This window comes from Manis pentadactyla, chromosome 7 (genome assembly GCF_030020395.1).
Source record: "Manis pentadactyla isolate mManPen7 chromosome 7, mManPen7.hap1, whole genome shotgun sequence".
Classification (NCBI taxonomy): domain Eukaryota; kingdom Metazoa; phylum Chordata; class Mammalia; order Pholidota; family Manidae; genus Manis; species Manis pentadactyla.
In genome coordinates, this window is record NC_080025.1 from 49,232,709 (window position 1) to 49,250,348 (window position 17,640).

The 17,640-nt window shown below is 45.3% G+C and overlaps 1 protein-coding gene across 2 annotated transcripts; it reads right to left on the bottom strand.

Annotated features, from left to right (window-relative positions):
- Positions 1–9,068: 9,068 nt before the first annotated feature.
- Positions 9,069–14,087, bottom strand: IGFBP1 (insulin like growth factor binding protein 1). 2 transcript variants are annotated; one of them, XM_036918865.2, is made up of 4 exons: positions 13,579–14,087; positions 11,917–12,002; positions 10,630–10,758; positions 9,069–9,787 (listed from the first exon to the last, which is right to left on the bottom strand). In XM_036918865.2, the coding sequence occupies exons 1-4, from the start codon at positions 13,931–13,933 to the stop codon at positions 9,656–9,658; spliced, it is 702 nt and encodes a 233-aa protein (XP_036774760.1). In that variant the 5' UTR covers positions 13,934–14,087; the 3' UTR covers positions 9,069–9,655. The 2 variants fall into 2 exon arrangements, with proteins under 2 accessions (XP_036774760.1, XP_036774759.1); XM_036918864.2 differs by having other exon boundaries at positions 11,917–12,101; positions 13,579–14,086.
- Between the last annotated feature and the right edge of the window lie 3,553 nt (positions 14,088–17,640).

A 17,640-nucleotide genomic window follows, 5' to 3' on the forward strand; every position in this document is an offset into this window, starting at 1 on the left:
ATATAGTTAATATAACTAATCCTAAAAGAGCAACAGGAAAGAAGGCTGCACTAGACTGCCTACACCTGGAGAACAGAGTGGACCTCACGAAACAGGGCACCAGTGCTGCTCCACTGAGACTCCCCACATCACTCCAGGGGCTGAGCAGCTCCAGAGACTAGAGCTTCTGAGCACTAGAGGGCGCCACATACAAATATGAAACATCAAAGGAACCTGGTTAAGACCAAAATCTCACAAACACCAGAAAAAGGGTGTTTTTGAACTCACCAATGAAACTGAACTCACCAATCTTCCTGAAAGAGAGTTCAAAATAAAAATCATAAACATGCTCATGGAGTTACAGAAAAATATTCAAGAACTCAGGGAAAAATTTAGGATGGAGATTCAATTATTAAGAAATTCCATATATGAAATGAAATGTACAATGGAAGGATTTAAAAGAAAATTAAATGTAATAGAAGAGATGGTAAATGGAATATATATTAGAGAAGAGGAATACAAAGAAGCTAAGGCACAGAGAGAAAAAAGGATCTCTAAGAATGAAAGAATATTGATTGATAGAACTGTGCGACCAATCCAAATGGAACAATATTCGCATTATAGGGGTATCAGAAGAATAAGAGAGAGAAAAAGGGATAGAAAGTGTCTTTGAGGAGGTAATTGCTGAAAACTTCCCCAGTATGGGGAAGGAGATAGTCTTTCAGGCCATGGAGTTTCACAAATCTCCCAACAAAAGGGACCCAAGGAAGACAACAACAAGACATATAAAAATTAAAATGGAAAAGATCAAGGATAAGGACAGACTTTAAAAAGTAGCTAGAGAGAGAAAAAAGATCACATACAAAGGAAAACCCATCAGGCTACAATCAGACTTCTCAACAGAAACCTTACAGGCCAGAAGGGAGTGGCATGATATATTTAATGCCATGAAGCAGAAGGGCCTCGAACCAAGAATGCTCTACCTGGCAAGATTATCATTTAAATTTGAAGGAGGGATTAAACAATTTTCAGATAAGCAAAAGCTGAAAGAATTTACCTCCCACAAACCACAGTGCATTTTGGAGGGACTGTTATAGATGAAAGTATTCCAAAAGCTAAATAGCTGTCACCAGGGAAATAAAACCACAACAAAGAAAGTAGAACAATTAATTATTAAACAGATGCAAAATTAAATCAACTAACCCCAAAGTCAATCAAGGAGTAGACAAAGAGTACAGAACATGATACCTAATATATAAATAATCCAGGAGGAAAAAAAAAAAGAAACTTTAGGCTGTGTTTGTAATAATATAATAAGTGAGTTAAATTAGACTGTTTAATAGTAAGGGAATTACACTTGAACCTTTGGTAACCATGAATCTAAAGCCTGCAATGGCAATAGTATATACCTATCAATAATCACCCTAAATGTAAATGATCTGAATGCACCAATCAAAGCCATAGAGTCACTGAATGGATAAAAAACAAGACCCATCTATATGCCGCTGGCAAGAGATTCACTTCAAACCCAAAGACATACACAGACTAAAAGTGAAGGAACGGAAAAAGATATTTCATGCAAACAATAGGGAGAAAAAATCAGGAGTTGCAGTACTTGTATCAGACAAAATAAGTTTCAAAACAAATAAAGTAACAAGAGACAAAGAAGGACATTACATAATGATAAAGGGGTCAGTCTAACAAGAGGATATAACTATTATGAATATCTATGCACCCAACACAGGATCACCTACATATGTGAAACAAATACTAACAGAATTAAAGGGGGAAATGAATACAATGCATTCATTTTAGGAGACTTCAACACAGCACTCATTTCAAAGTACAGAGCAACCAGACAGAAAATAAGTAAGGAGACAGGGCCAGTGAACAATGTACTAGAACAGATGGACCTAACAGACATCTATAGAATACTCCATCCAAAAGCAACAGGATACACATTCTTCTCAAGTACACATGGAACATGGAACAGATCATATACTAGGCCGCAAAAAGAGCCTCAGTAAATTCAAAATGATTGAAATTGTACCAAACAACTTCTCAGACCACAAAGGTAAGAAACTAGAAATAAATTACACAAAGAAAATGAAAAAGCCCACAAACACATGGAGGTTTAATAACATGATCCTAAATAATCAATGGATCAATGACCAAATAAAAACAGAGATCAAACAATATAGGGAGACAAATGACAACAATAATTCAACACCACAAAATCTGTGGGATGCAGCAAAGGCCATGCTAAGAGGGAAGCATATCGCAATACAGGCCTACCTCAGGAAAGAACCATCCCATGGGAACAGTCTAAACTCACAATTAACGAAACTAGGAAAAGAAGAACAAATGAGGCCCAAAGTCAGCAGAAGGATGGACATAATAAAGATTAGAGAAGAAATAAATAAAATTGAGAAGAATAAAACAATAGAAAGAACCAATGAAAGCAGGAGCTGGTTCTTCAAGAAAATAAACAAAATAGATGCACCCCTAGCCAGACTTATCAAAAGAAAAAGAGAGTCTACACACATAAACAGAATCAGAAATGAGAAAGGAAAAACACTACAGACACCACCAAAATACAAAGAATCATTAGAGAATACTGTGAAGAATTATATGCTAACAAAGTGGATAACCTAGGAGAAATGGACAACTTTCTAGAAAAATACAACCTTCCAAGGCTGACACAGGAAGAAACAGAAAATCTGAACAGACCAATTACCAGCAAGGAAATTGAACTGGTAATCAAAAAACTACCTAAAAACAAAACCCCTAAACCAGATGGTTCCACTGCTGAATTTTATCAAACATTTAGTGAAGACCTAATACCCATCCTTCTTAAAGTTTTCCAAAAAGTAGAAGAGGAGGGAATACTCCCAAACTCATTCTACGAAACCAGCATCACTCTAATGCCAAAACCAGGCAAAGACACCACAAAAAAAGAAAACTACAGACCAATATCCCTGATGAACACAGATACAAAAATACTCAACAAAGCATTAGCAAACCAAATTTAAAAATACATAAAAAAGATCATCCATCATGATCAAGTAAGATTTATTCCAGGGATGCAAGGATGGTACAACATTCGAAAATCCATCAACATCATCCACCACATCAACAACAACAAGCTCAGAAATCACATGTTCATCTCCATAGATTCTGAAAAAGCATTTAACAAAATTCAACACCCATTCATGATAAAAACTCTCAACAAAATGGGTAGAGAGGGCAAGCACCTCAATATAATAAAGGCCATATATGACAAACCCATGGCCAGCATCATACTTAACAGTGAGAAGCTGAAAGCTTTTCCTTTAAGATCAGGAACAAGACAAGGATGCCCACTCTGCCCACTTTATTCAACATAGTACTGGAGGTCCTAGCCATGGCAATCAGACAACACAAAGAAATAAAAGGCATCCAGATTGGCAAGGAAGAAGTTAAACTATGTCTGTTTGCAGATGACATGATACTGTACATAAAAAACACTGAAGAATCCACCCCAAAACTACTTAATCTAATATCTGAATTCAGCAAAGTTGAAGGATACAAAATTAATACACAGAAATCTGTTGCATTTCTATACACTTACGATGACATTTCCATTCACAATTGCATCAAAAAGAATAAAATACCTAGGAATAAACCTAATGAAGGTAGTGAAAGACCCATACTCTGGACACTACAAGACACTCATGAGAGAAATTAAAGAATATACTAATAAATGGAAATACATCCCATGCTCATGGACAGGATAAATCAATATTGTCAAAACGGCATTCCTGCCTAAAGCAATCTACAGATTCAATGCAATCCCAATCAAAATACCAACAGAACTTCAACGAACTAGAGCAAATCATTCTAAAATTCATATGGAAGCACAAAAGACCCTGAAGAGCCAAAGCAATCCTGAGAAGGAAGAAAAGCTGGAGACATTATGCTCCCCAACTTCAAGCTCTACTACAAAGCAGAGTAATCAAGAGAATTTGGTACTGGCAGAAGAACAGAACAATATACCAAAAGAACCAACTAGAGAGCCAGATATACACCCAACCACATATGGTCAATTAATATATGATAAAGGAGCCATGGACATACAATGGGGAAATGACAGCCTCTTCAACAACTGATGTTGGCAAAACTGGACAGCTACATGCAAGAGAATGAAACTGGATTATTGTTTAACCTCATACACAAAATGGATCAAAGACCTGCATGGAATTCATGAAACCATAAAACTCTTAGAAGACATTATAGGCAAAAATCTCTTGAATATAAACATGAGCAACTTCTTTCTGAACGCATCTCCTTGAGCAAGGGAAACAAAAGCAAAAATGAATACATGAGACTACATCAAACTAAAAAGCTTCTGTATGGCAAAGGACACCATAAACAGAACAAAAAGGCATCCTACAGTATGGGAGAATATATTTGTAAATGACATATCTGACAAGGGGTTAACATCCAAAATATATAAAGAATTCACATGCCTCAACACCCAAAAAGCAAAATAACCCAATTAAAAAATGGGCAGAAGATATGAAGAGACAAATCTCCAAAGAAGAAATTCAGATGGCCAACAGACACATGAAAAGATGCTCCACATCACTAACTACCAGAAAAATGCAAATAAAAAGCACAATGAGCTATCACCTCACACCAGTTAGGATAGCCATCATAGAAAAGCCAGGAACAACAAATGCTGGTGAGGATGTGGAGAAAGGGGAACCCTCCTACACTGCTGGAGGGAATGTAAAATAGTTCAACCATTGTGGAAAGCAGTATGGAGGTTCCTCAAAAAACTAAAAGTAGAAATACCATTTGACCCAGGAATTCCACTCCTAGAAATTTACCCTAAGAATGCAGGATCCCAGTTTCAAAAAGACAGATGCACCCCTATGTTTATCGCAGCACTATTTACAATAGCCAAGAAATGGAAGCAACCTAAGTGTCCGTCAGTAGATGAATGGATAAAGAAGAGGTGGTACATACACACAATGGAATATAATTCAGCCATAAGAAGAAAACAAATCCTACCTTTTGCAACAACATGAATGGAGCTAGAGGGTATTATGCTCAGTGAAATAAGGCAGGTGGAGAAAGACAAGTACCAAATGATTTCCCTAATCTGTGGAGTATAACAACAAAGCAAAAACTGAAAGAACAAAATAGCAGTGGGCTCACAGAACCCAAGAATGGACTAACAGTTACCAAAGGGAAAGGGACTGGGAAGGATGGGTGGGAAGGGAGGGATAGGGGATTAAGCATACATAATATAGGGGGGGCACGAGGAAGGCAGTATATCAGAGAGAAGACACGTAGTGACTCTGCAACACCTTACTATGCTGATGGACAGTGACTGTAATGGTATATGTGGTGGGGACTTGATAATAGGGGGAATGTAGTAACCACAGTGTTGTTCATGTGAAAGCTGAGCATCAGATTGTATATCAATGATACCTTAATTTTTTAAAAAAGGAAAAAAAATCAAATCATCTGAAATAAAAACATACTTTAAAAAAGAAGTATAGATGAGATAAACCTATACCCAAAATGAAGCAATGAATGATGAATTTTCAATATATATTATTGCCAGAATTCTAGATTTCAGGTTGGATGGTGAGGCCATAGATCCTTATTTCATTATTGCACATATAAAAAATAATAAGAGAGTGCCAACGTAGCCTAACAAACCAGGCATTGTGATGAAACCTTGAAACTAATTGGAGCTGGTTCCAAAGAGAACAGAGGAGCAGTTGGGGGCCGTGAGCACAGGCTACTCCTTCCAGGTAACCCTCTGTCCTTGCATTCCCAAGTCTGCTCCCCTGACAGCAGCTTCTGCAGCCTCCGTGTTCCAGCCAACTCCTACAGAGCCTCTCTTTCTTCTCCTTGAAGCCTGCATCTCCACAACCCTTCGTCCCACAGCTGGACTCTGACAATGTGTTGCTCACCAGAGCACTGCTTAAACAGCTATATCAAGATATGATTCTATGCCACACAATTTATGCGTTGTACTTGCACCATCCAGTGGCTTTTAGTGTAATCACCAATCGTGTGTAACCTTGACCATGGTCAGTGTGGAGCATGTTCGTCACTTTAGTAAGAAGCCCTGACCCCTTTAGCTCCCATCCACCAACCCCTCCCCTACCCTAAGCAACCCCATCTACCCCATCTTTCTGCCTCTATCACCCTCCCTATTCCAGACTTTTATATGAATGGAGTCATACAATGTGTGGTCATTTATGACCAGCTTCTTTCCCTGAGCATCCTGTTTTCAAGGTTTATCCATGTTCTAGCATGTGTCAGTACTTCATTCCTTTTTATGGCCAAATAGCATTTCATTGCACGGATATACCCTACTCTGTTTATCCATTCATCCATTGATGAGCATTTGGATTATGTCTACCTTTTAGCTATTATACACAATGCTTCTATGAACATTTGTGTACAACTGTGTGGACATGTATTTTCATTTTTCTTAGGTACATACCTAGAAGAGGAATTCCTGGGTCATATGGTAAATCTATGTTTACTCATTTGAGGAACTGCTGAACTGTTTCCCAAAGTGGCTGCACCAGTTAACTTCCCCACCAGCATCACGTGGGGGGTTCTGATTTCCCTACATCCTCACCAGCATTTGTTACCTGATGTGATTATAGCCGTCCTCTTGGGTGCCAAGTGGAGTTTCACTGGGGTCTTGATTGCATTTCCCTTATGGCTAATGGTGTCGAGCATCTCTTCATGTGCTTACTGACCATTGTGTATCTTCTTGTTAATTGAGTTGTTTATCTTTATATTATTGAGTTGTAAGAGTTTCTTATATATTCTAGATACCAGCTCATTATCAGAATGTAACTTGCAAATATTTTCTCCCACTCTGTGGGTTGTCTTTTCACTTACTTTACAGTGACCTTTGAGGCATGTAAGTTTTTAATTCTGATAAAGTCTGATTTATCTTTTTTTAGTTTTGTTGCTTGTGTTTTCGCTGTGATAACTAAGAATCCTTTGCCATATCTGAGGTCATAAAGATTTACCCCTGTATTATATATGAGTTACATATTTTTAGCTCTTACATTTAGGTCTTTGTTTGATTGTGAATTAATTTTTGTATATACCATGAGGTAGGCGGCCCAACTTTATTCTTTTGCATGTGACTATCCAGTTGTCCCAGCTATGTGTGTTGAGAAAACAAACCTACATTATCCCCATTAAGTGGTCTTCCCACTCTCACTGAAAATCAGTTGACGCTCAATGTATGGGTTTATTAATGCTCTCTGAGTTCTACTCCATTGATTGATACGTTTGCCCTTATTCCAATAACACGCTATTTGATCACAACAGCTTTGTAGTAAGTTTTGAAATCAGGAACTGTGAGTCCTTCTACTTTGTTCTTTTTCAGGAATGGATTGGCTATTCCTGGCCCCTTGCAATTCCATATGAATTTACAATCAGCTTGCTGTTTCTACAAACAAGTCAGCTGAGAGTCTGTAAAAGACTGTGTCTAATCTGTGGGCCAGTTTAGGAAGTACTGCCATGCTGACCGTGTAAGTTTTCTGATCCATGAACATAATGTTGTCTGATTTTAGATCTCCTTTAATTTCTCTCAGCAATGTTTTGTAGTTTTCAGAGTATTAATTTTGCACTTATTTTGTTGAATGTGTTACTAAGTATTTTAGTGATGTTACTGTGAGTGAAACTGTTTTCTTAATTTCACTTTTGGATTGTTCATTGCAAGCATAGAGAAATACAACCGATTTCTACATATCAATCTTGTATCCTGTATTATTGATGCACTAATTTATTACTTGAATGGTCTCATAGTGGATTGACTAGGATTTTCTATATATAAGGTCATGCCATCTACTGCCTTTATCTGAAAGCCTTGTATTGGTTTTCTTGCCTATTTGATAGGTCCTTCAGCACATGCTGAGTAGCAGTAACAGTAGTGGAGCACGCATGCTTGTCTTGTTTCTGATCTTTGGGGAAAAATATCTACTTAGGTATGATGTTAGCCATGGGGCTTCCTAGATGCTGTTTGTCAACTTGAGGAAGTTTCCTTCAATTCCTAGTCTGTTGAGTTCAGGTTTGATTTTTTTTTTTTATCTTGAAAGAGTGTTGGATATTACCACATGTTTTTCTGAGTCTGTTGAGACTATCATGTGACTTGTTTTTTTAGTCTATTTATGTGATTTATTATATTCATTGACTTTCAGATGTTAAAACAACCTTGCATGCCTGAGATAAATCCCACTTGATCATGGTGTGTGATTATTTTAATGTGTTGTTGGATTCTATTTGCTAGTATTTTGTTGAGGCTTTTGTGTCCGTATTGTTAAGATACTATGATTTGAATGCTGAGCTCACAGGTGGTTTCTGGGAGCTTGGCAGCAGGAAGATAGCAGCCATGGGGCTGGAGGGTGAAGCAGGGAGGCCCAAGACAGTGAGCTGGAGCCCAGACTGGGGAGGAGGTGTGGGGCCCCAGCACACTTCGCTGGCAGTGTGAGGCTGGGCTTTTTCCCAGTTCCCAGGTTAGGGGTGTCCAGCAGAGGGGGCTGGAAGCAGTAAGAAGCCAGGTGGGGTCCACTGGGATGAGATGCCCACCCAGTGAGAGATGTGGAGGAGCAGTCCACAGAGCAGGCGAGAGTTGGGCAGCACCAGGAAATGGTAGCAGGAAATAGTTTAAGGAAGAAAAGATCCCAGGAGCAGAGAGGGCCCATGTGCTTAGGGTTCAGCCACCCAAATGGAAGGCACCAGCAGCGTGCAGACCTTGAGGAAGGTCTAGCCTGCAGGGGATGGGCCAGGGAAGGCAGGGAGGAGAGGTGGGGGCCTGTTCACAGGAGAAAGGGGGTGGGTGGGTCAGGAGGTGGGAGTAGGCCCAGCCTGGGCAAGGGAACCTGCTTTTGCAGGGCAGAGCTGAGGCAGGTGAGGACACAGAGCCTGCAGAGCTGAAGCACCAAAGCTGCACAGGGGAGAGGAAGGGAGGGATGAGGGGCAGGGAGGAGAGAAGGGGGGAGGAGGGAGGGGAGAGAAAGGGGAGGGCAAGATTTCAGAAACAAAAATGTCCACAGGAGTTGCACTGTTTCCACCTGGAATATTTATTCCGATATGTTTACATCGTGCTCTGTGTGTTTGACAATATATCCAATGCCTATTTGAACATGTAGCAACACCACCACATTTAGTCCTGATTGCATAATCACCGTTTAACTTTCCCTGTAAATGTACAACAAACTCAGGTCTTATGGATGCAGAGTGAGTCACCCTTAAGCCCAGTTTAACTGTCCTCCGTTAAGTCATTTGAACACATCCAATGCTACACATTTGATGTTGCATTTTGTAGGCAGGATTTTCCCATATTCTTTAAAAACAGAAGCAAGAACCTTTGATGAGCTGAAATACAAGTATTTACATACAACGTGATGAGAAGCATTCCATGATATATAAATTAATATAGCACAAGTTACTCTGTAGAAAAAAATAAACTTAGAGTGAATAAATAAACTACAGATTTATATGTCAAGTAATATGTGGACTATAAAAAGTAGTTCCTATATATATACATACACATATATATATAAGTGTGTGCTTGTTCTAGAGTATAAATATACTATATACTTAAATAGTTCACTTGAAGGGAGACATCATAATGCAGCTCTTCTCAGTTTTGCAAGTTAAAGTACTGATGACAGTTGGGGTCCCCTCTGATCTCCAAGGATCCCGGAATCTTCTTCCCATTCCAAGGGTAGACACACCAGCAGAGCCCTGCCTCTCCCTCCAGGGATGTCTCGCACTGCAAAGACAAGATGCAGGTCAAACCAGCCCACCTGAAGCCGGGGGAAGGCAGAGCTCTGTCCGGCCTAGCACCATGCAGAATGCACTGAGAGCCCAGGATAGGGTGCCACCAGCTAGCCATGCCTGTGACCATGAGCAAATCCAGCACCCTCCTGGTTGTCCTCATACAGTGGAATCCAAGGTAAAGTGTCCAGTACAATAAGGCTGTCACGCAAGTGTTAACAGGTAGCATGTGCACAGCTGTCCATATCATGGCCTGACAGCAAAGTGCAGAGCCCAGAGGGAGCATGTCTGGAGGTGGCCTACACTGCTTGGTACCCCTCAGCAAATTCCTCATCTGTTACATGGCACTGCCTAGCCCTCAGTTTCCGTTGGTCACATCCACAGAACCTGTGCTTCAATGAGTCCCAAAAGACTCCTCAAAATTAAGCCTTGGTTTGCTTGATCTCATTTACTATCTACCAAGCCCAAAGATGGTATGATAGGGTTTAATTGTAGAGTTTGTTTCCATTTTCAGGGAGAAAAACATTAAGAGATAGTCAAGTGGATTCTTTCTTTCCTGAGCAGACCTGTCCCTTTCTCTTGAGCTATAGATGAGAAACGAGACCCAGAACATGAGGAGCCTGTCCCCTACATACCCAGGCTTGCTAGATGGCGGGGTAACACTTGGTCCAAGGCCCCTGGCCAAGTACGGGCATCCAGAGGGGTTGACTGTACTTAATATGATTGGTTATGGGGATGTGTGGTACATATTTGGAACTGGACACCCCATCAAACTTTGCAGGAACTGGGTTGTGGGCCACAGCAGCTGTCGCCAAGAGGATGCACCTCGAAACACACCTGTTTGCTGTGATAGAATCCATTCTTGTTGCAGTTTGGCAGATAAAATTTGTAAAGCTCATCTCCTGCCTTCTGCTGCTCCTTGGCTAATCTGTCCAGCACTTTGTAGAGTTCGCGTTGGCAGGGTTCCTGAAAGAGTAAATTTGACATTAGGATACCTGACAAGGAAGGTGGATTATCAGCCTAGATGGGCTGATGGAAGAGGCTTTGTGTGGGCTCTGGGGGCTGGCCAGACCTGCCTTCTCTGAGTCTGTCCTCCCACCTATAAAAGGAGGGTGGTTAGTCTCTGTCTGAGTTGTTAAGATAAAGGAAGGCAACTCCATGTCTTCCACTTGGAATTTTCTCTAAACACCTACGGGGAGATGAGAGCATCACCAATGACATGACTTCTCTCCGACTCCTCCTGCCCCGGCCTGGATAACGTTGGCCCCAGCCAGCTGGTTGGAAGGAGAATGGCACAGCTCTCTGAACGGAGAATTTAGCAGCAGAGGTTTCTAGATTTTGCACAGCTTTCCTCTGTCATCTACCAGGTTATTTCACGTATGCCAAATCCAGTGAGGATTAAGGCATTCATTGGCAGAGTTGAGAGGAGGATGAGTCCGTTTGTCAGCATTTCCAGGTGAAGTTCTCAAGTGCTAGAAAATGTCAGACCTGCACTTTGTGGGGGTGCCTATTTGTGGAAGTGAGTTTTTTTTTTTTCTACAAATAAACCCGTCACCCAACTTTGATTCTTTGTCGCCCTCAAGTGGCAGAATTAAAATCAGACATGGATTAAGAGATGTCACGGAGTTAGTGTTTAATGGGGACAGTTTGAGAAGGTAATGGAGTTATCCAGGTATAAGGTGGGGCTGGTTACAGAGTAACGTGAAAGTTCTTCATGCCACCCACCTTCATACTTTAAAATGGTTAAGGAGATCAATTTGATATTATATATATTTTACCACAATTTGTGAAAGGGGGACATGAGGTCCTTTTGCTCAGCTTTAGATAGAATAACTCAGTGCTCTCAAGATGTTGTCTGGTCTGACCCCCTTAATTTAGAGCGGAGATCAGAGATGTGAAGTAATGCAACTGAAGCTGCACAGCAGGAATTGAGTTCTTTCCATCCAGCAGGTCCTCTGCTCAAAGACTGTTAAAAGCTCCAAAAAGCTACACTGGGAAATCTCTGTTAGGTTCCGGGAAGGAAAGTGCTTATTCCCAGGGCTCCAGGGCTAGGGAGAAACCCCCCTGGCCCATGTGGCACTGCAGGTTCCCACCCGTGGCTCCCCGGCCGCCGCGGGGTCTCACCTTCCGCTTCTTGACGCCCGTGATCTCCCGAGCCTTCATGCTCTGGTAGTTACTGACGGCGTTCCAGAGAATGGGTAGGTCCTCGCCTGTCGGGGCCATGAGATGGAAGCTGTCCAGGAGCTGTTCCTGGGTTATCTCTGTGCTCTCTGGGGACATGTTCTCCGGGGCCGAGGGACCCTTTGAGTCTGAAAAAAAGAGCCACACACCCATGAGCCTTCTCAAAGGTCTATACTTGTCCCCCAGTCTGCTTCCCTCCCCAGAAATCCTTGCTGGGGCATAACAATGACATGGCAACCCCGAGTTCTGCTGACTCCCTCTTTAAAGGAGCTTCTGAGAGTTCCCCAGGAAGGATGATAGCCCCAGCAGCAACACAATTCTGTTCTGGAAAAGTAGGAACTTGGGGTCTGGGTGCCCTGGGTTTCTGTTTCTAAAGTAGCAGGACGGGGGCTATATGCAGCATCCTGAGGCCTGAGAAGAGCCTGAAAAAGCCATAGCTGCCGTTCAATCCCTGACCCCATCCTCAGCTTCCCATCCAAGAAATGGGTGTTAGTAACTCCCCATGACCAGGTGGCAGGGTCGTTTAGAATCAGATCTGCTGTGGCTCTCCCGGCTCTCATGTCCACCCCTTTCTGCGCCAGCTAGTGACTCTGCCTTCCCACAGACTAAATGACTTCTTGGCAAGCCCCAGAAGAGGAGCAGGGGGTGTCACCAGGTATCCTAGGGTTTGGACTTGGTGCAGGGGCAGAACAGAGGACTGGCTCTCAGAGGGCCTCGCGAGGGAAACCCATCCCCTTCGAGGACCTCGACCTGACCCCATTTCTCTGAAATGGATCTCCGAAGGCAGAGAACCAGCAGGAAAATCCCGTTCCCTCCTTGGAAGGGCCACACACAGACTCCAGGAGATTCCTATCAGGACACAGAATCGTGGGATGGCTCCAAGGATCACACTGCACACGCAGACACCCCGATGGGGAAGTACAGGGTGGAGGTAGAGGAGGAGGCTTTCCTCTGCTTCTTACTACAAATGAATCACTGCTAGACCCAGGAAAGTTCTGGATGCCAAGTTCTTAAGAGGCAGCATACACATCAAACACTTGTTTTCCTAAGGCAATGAATGCATGTGAAGTTTTCAGCCTAAACTCTCAAATTATGTTCTGTAAACATCTGAGAAGCACAGAACTGTCTCCACAGGGTGTGTATTACAAAGGGCAATCCAAACACTACCCAGGAAGCCAGCAGGAGGGATTCCCACCCTAGGCCTTCCAGGAAGCTCCAGTACCAGGACTGCCCACTTCCCAGCAGAGAGGTTGAGGCCCATCCCCACTAAGGAGTACCTCCATGGCCGCCCTCCTATCTCACTGTCTGGGTGTCTATAGATGGGTGGGCTGAGGCTGGGTCTGGGCTCTCTCCCAGATTCTCCCATCAAGGTACAGATGCCTTTGATCTCTCCTCCCTTGTCCCTCACTTCTCCTGCAGGACAGTGCCCAGATGGGGCACATGGTGGTGACCTAACACCCTTTTCCTTACAGACTGGCTGCAAGTTCTGTACCTGGGCGGGTTTCCTCCCCACTGGCTGTTGGCTTTGGTCAAGCCCTGCCCTTGCCCACCCCAGCTCCATACATCTGTTCCAGGGGAGGGAGCCTGGAGGGGGCGCAGTGGTACCTGTGTCCTCAGCGCTGGGCGCGGCGTCGGCGTCGGGCGTGCAGGCACCCTGGCCGCGGGTAAGGGCATGCAAGGGCCGCGGCTCGCCGGGTAGCGCGCGGCAGCTAAGCCCGCGGGCGCAGCGCGCAGTGGCCACACCGCATGCGGCACCCAGCGGCAGAGCGCACATCAGACAGCAGCCGCAGCCGGCGGGCCGGGCGAGCTCCGGGCACGAGGAGGGCACCGGCGGGCAGAGTGCAAGCCTCTCAGCGGAGCAGGGCGCACAGTGCCATGGCTGGGGAGCTCCAGCAGCCGCGCCGAGCTGGACGGCCAGCAGGAGCAGGAGCCAGCCGCGGGCAGCGGGGATCTCCGGCATCGTGGAGCAGGGGTGGCAGCAGCGGACTGGGGCTGGTGCTCTCAGAGAGGAGGCGGTGGCGCGGTGGCCTGTGTTCGCAGAGAGAGGCGGTGGCCGGTGCTTTCAGAGCGGAGGCGATGGTGTGGTGGCCGGTGCTCGCTGGCTGCCGCGAGCGCCTTAAGAAGGGCCCTGGCGCACCACTTGAACCGGGGTTAATGATTGGCAGCGCTACGCGCTCACGGCCGCGTGTTCAAAATAAGTTTGTTTTGCTTGTGCGCCCACGGCCCTGCGCAAACCGTGGGTGGAGGGTGGGTAAACGGTCCCTGTTTCCGACTGTGTTTGTCCTGCTGTTATGATTCCGACTCGGAGCCAAAGTGCAATTCGAACCGTGAGCGCCCAGCCAGGTGGAGCGTGATGCTCGCTGTTTTATTCAAGGGGCAACCGGGGATAGGAGAGATCAGCTGGGCACGGCCAGGGCAGCGCCAGTTTTCAAATGGGGAAACCAAGGCCCAGGGACAGCAAGGGAGGTCCCGATTAGAAGCCAGGTCTCCTGCCAGCCCTGGTGGATGCCCCGTGGCTAAGACAGATCTCCTTTTCCCTCTGCAGGAAGACACCTGCAGCCCACCTAACTGTGGGCATCCCAACGTTACCTGGAAAGACAAAAGGAAAAGGACAGACCCCGGTGGCTGATGCCAGGCTCCCTAATCTCACCGAGACCAGGGACCCACTTGTTAAGGGAGCTTTGGAAGAGGAGAGGGCCTCAAAGCCCATTAAGAGAGGGGCAGCGGCTGCAGAATTCAGCCCAGAGGGCCCCAGGCTTCCTCTGATTTTCTGGCTCAGATCAAATTTTTATCAGGAGTTGATTACCAAGTGTCCTCTTTAACGAAAATTCCTTTCTTGGATATTCTCTTGGGTTGGGGGAAAAAAAAGTCACTGTACCTTCAAAGAGTGAGAAATGGGCCCACCAGTTCCCAGGACCTGCACAGAATCTCTCTGGCCCCTAGTCCCTAAAAACTAGGCAGCTGTACACAAGAACAAGGTAGTTCTGTATTTCCTGATGGAGAAAAATCTCCAAGATGAGTAAAGTTATGCAAGATTTCCAAGGGAAGTAAAAATGAGATGGTACAGAATATGCTGTTGGCATAAAAAAAGAAATATGAATATGTGTCATTGTGACTTTAGGTTTAAAGGGTCTACAGACCAGAGAGATTCTGTGCAGGTCCTGGGGACTAATGGGCCCATTTCTTACTCTTTGAAGGTACAGTAACTTTTTTTTTTTTTTTTTACAATCCAAGATAAGAATGCATCAGAAAGGGATACCCATGCTGTTGGGGTGGGGATGAAATTAGGTTACTAAGTGGGGGCAGTTTTCCCTTCACAATTTTTGCTGGATTTACATGATCCAGTAAATACTACATCATTTAGTATAATCAGGTACTTTCATTATCTATCTTAAGAAAACTGAATTACAATTTTTTTAGCACCTCTCCCAGCTATTTCCCTGTGGCCTGGGGCAAGTTCCCTGACTTCCTCCTGCCTGAACTAACAACTCAGCAACAATCAAAACAAGATCAGTGAAAATAATTGCAGTTGGAAGTTCATGGTCCTGTTTGTCATTATTTTTACAGAGCAAAGTTCAGTGTCTAGTTAAGGTGACCAATGTCTTTGACCTGTTGAAACTGTTATTTTGGATGTAGGTTCCTAAGTGATGTCATTGCCAAAAGAAGAATTTGTGCTCTGGATTTTCTGACTTCAACTTAGAATCAGTGTGGCTGCTTGATGTGTTTTCTTCACGGCACACACATGAGAGAGCCCCTGGTAACTATCTGGGGCCACCAGTGTGTCTCGGGCAGCCTGCAGGCTCTGGACCATTCACTCCTTCCTGCACTTGCCCAGCAATTCCCTCCCACTTCCTGAGGTACTGCACGTAGTGAAAGTTCCTCTCTGTGTAGATCGATTTCCCAAATGTTTCCATCGTTTGCCTCATAGCAGCAGCAAAACAGCCAGCACACGGGGGAGAAAGCTCCCCCTTCTGCGGTGCCAGCAACACAAACAGAGCGGACCTCCCCTCCAGGAGGCCTATGTGTGTGTCCTGGGGTGAGTGGCCCTCCCCCTGGAGGCTGAGACCCGAAAGGTGGCTGCTCTGGTGGTCATTCTGGGTGCCCTGAATCCCAGCCCATGCTAAGGTGAGCATCGCTCCCTCTGGGGACACTGAGGTGCATGGTGGGCTAAGGAGCCCCTCCTCATGGGTTGTGCCCCAGGGCCTCACCTACCTCCCTAACCCCAGCCCTGTGGATCCTGCTTATGGTACAGCCTTCATGTCCCCTTCCTACTGCAGAAAACAGTCACTGTTACCTCTCTGGTGTCTTCTTACTGTTCTCCATGTTCTAGTTTCCATCACCTGTTACCCATGTCTCTCTTCCATCATCCTCCATCCACCTCATAAGCTCATTCTTCTGGGGCTCCATCCTGATGCCCTGCTGCCACAGCCACCCAGACTGAAGGGCCTTTCTCCAGCCTGGTACTGTGTGCAGCTCAGTTTCTCCTCCAGCATGGCCCATATGCTGGGGCAGCCGTCCTCCCCTGCTCCTGCAGGCACAGAGCTAGGTGTCCAGAGAGGGTGCCCCAAGCTGCTGAGGCACAGAGTTAGCCCGAGGCATGCTCTGCCAGGGCTAATTCTCCTGGTAAGTGGGTCAGTGGAGCATTGCTTCGTGGTGATGAATGACAAGAGAAAGGGCACCGAGCCACCCGGGTGCTTCCCAGGCACGGGAGCCAAGGCAGGTCTCGGAGGAAAAGCAGGGCTTCCCCAAGCGGCAGAGGGAAGGGTTGCAGTGCCGAGACTAGGAAACTGGGAAGAGGGTGGTGTGTTCAGGGAAGGGTTGGGATACCCCAGCAGGTGGAGCAGGGGGCAAAGGCCCAGCAGCTGGGGCAGCACCGCACTGTGGGGTTTAGGCAGGGCTGAGAGTGCAGTGTCAGAGGGAGGCCTAGAAAGAAGGATGGTACTGGAGACCCATCCTGAGATGCTCCTTAGTGTCCCTTCAGGCCAGGCCCTGACCACCAGCCAGACACCTGGACAGAGCCAACAATCAGCCACACTCAAAATGTAGCCCTGCCCTTAAAGATAAGGAGGGAGAGAAGCAATCAACAAATAGTTCCATAAAGGCAGTCTGTTTTGTGATAATATCCATGGGAAAGGGCAGGACAGCCAGTGCGGGTGTGTGGGAGATGCCCGAGGCCTGGGGTGCCATGGTAGGGGGATGCCACACTGGGGTGGTCCCATGTGGTCAGAACCATCACAGCATGAGTGGGAGAATCCGAAACAGCTGGTGTGGAGACAGGCCGGAGCATGTGAGATGAGGTCCATGGGCGGGCTCTGGAGGCACCTGCACAACCATGCCCGTGAGTGTCCTTGGGAAGCCATGCAGTGTTATGTCAGCATCCTTAAGCTCTGCTGTATCTTCTTGGTGTTGATCCTGTCATCCAGGTATCCAGACCTCCCTTCTGCTTCTTGCCATCCCTTGGAACCCACTGAATGTCCCTTCCTCTGGGAGCCTTCCCAGCGGCTCCCAATTGGGCTCAGGTGCCCCCTCTGTGTTTCCAAAGCATGGGGCACACTGGATCAGAGTCCCAAGCCATGCATTGCACATCAACAGGCCCCCTGCCCACCTAGCCAATGATGATTGCCGGGGTTTCCTAAACACATGCCATATGTACCTTATCCCAAGCTG

What these genes read in the sequence shown, in the direction of transcription:
- IGFBP1 (XM_036918864.2), bottom strand. Translation starts at nt 13,933, where the DNA reads ATGCCGGAGATCCCCGCTGCCCGCGGCTGGCTCCTGCTCCTGCTGGCC. An exon ending in CGGGCGTCAAGAAGCGGAAG is followed by an intron (nt 10,759 to 11,916) that starts GTGAGACCCCGC and finishes TTACTCTTTCAG; the next exon opens with GAACCCTGCCAACGCGAACT. An exon ending in GATTCTATCACAGCAAACAG is followed by an intron (nt 9,788 to 10,629) that starts GTGTGTTTCGAG and finishes TTGTCTTTGCAG; the next exon opens with TGCGAGACATCCCTGGAGGG.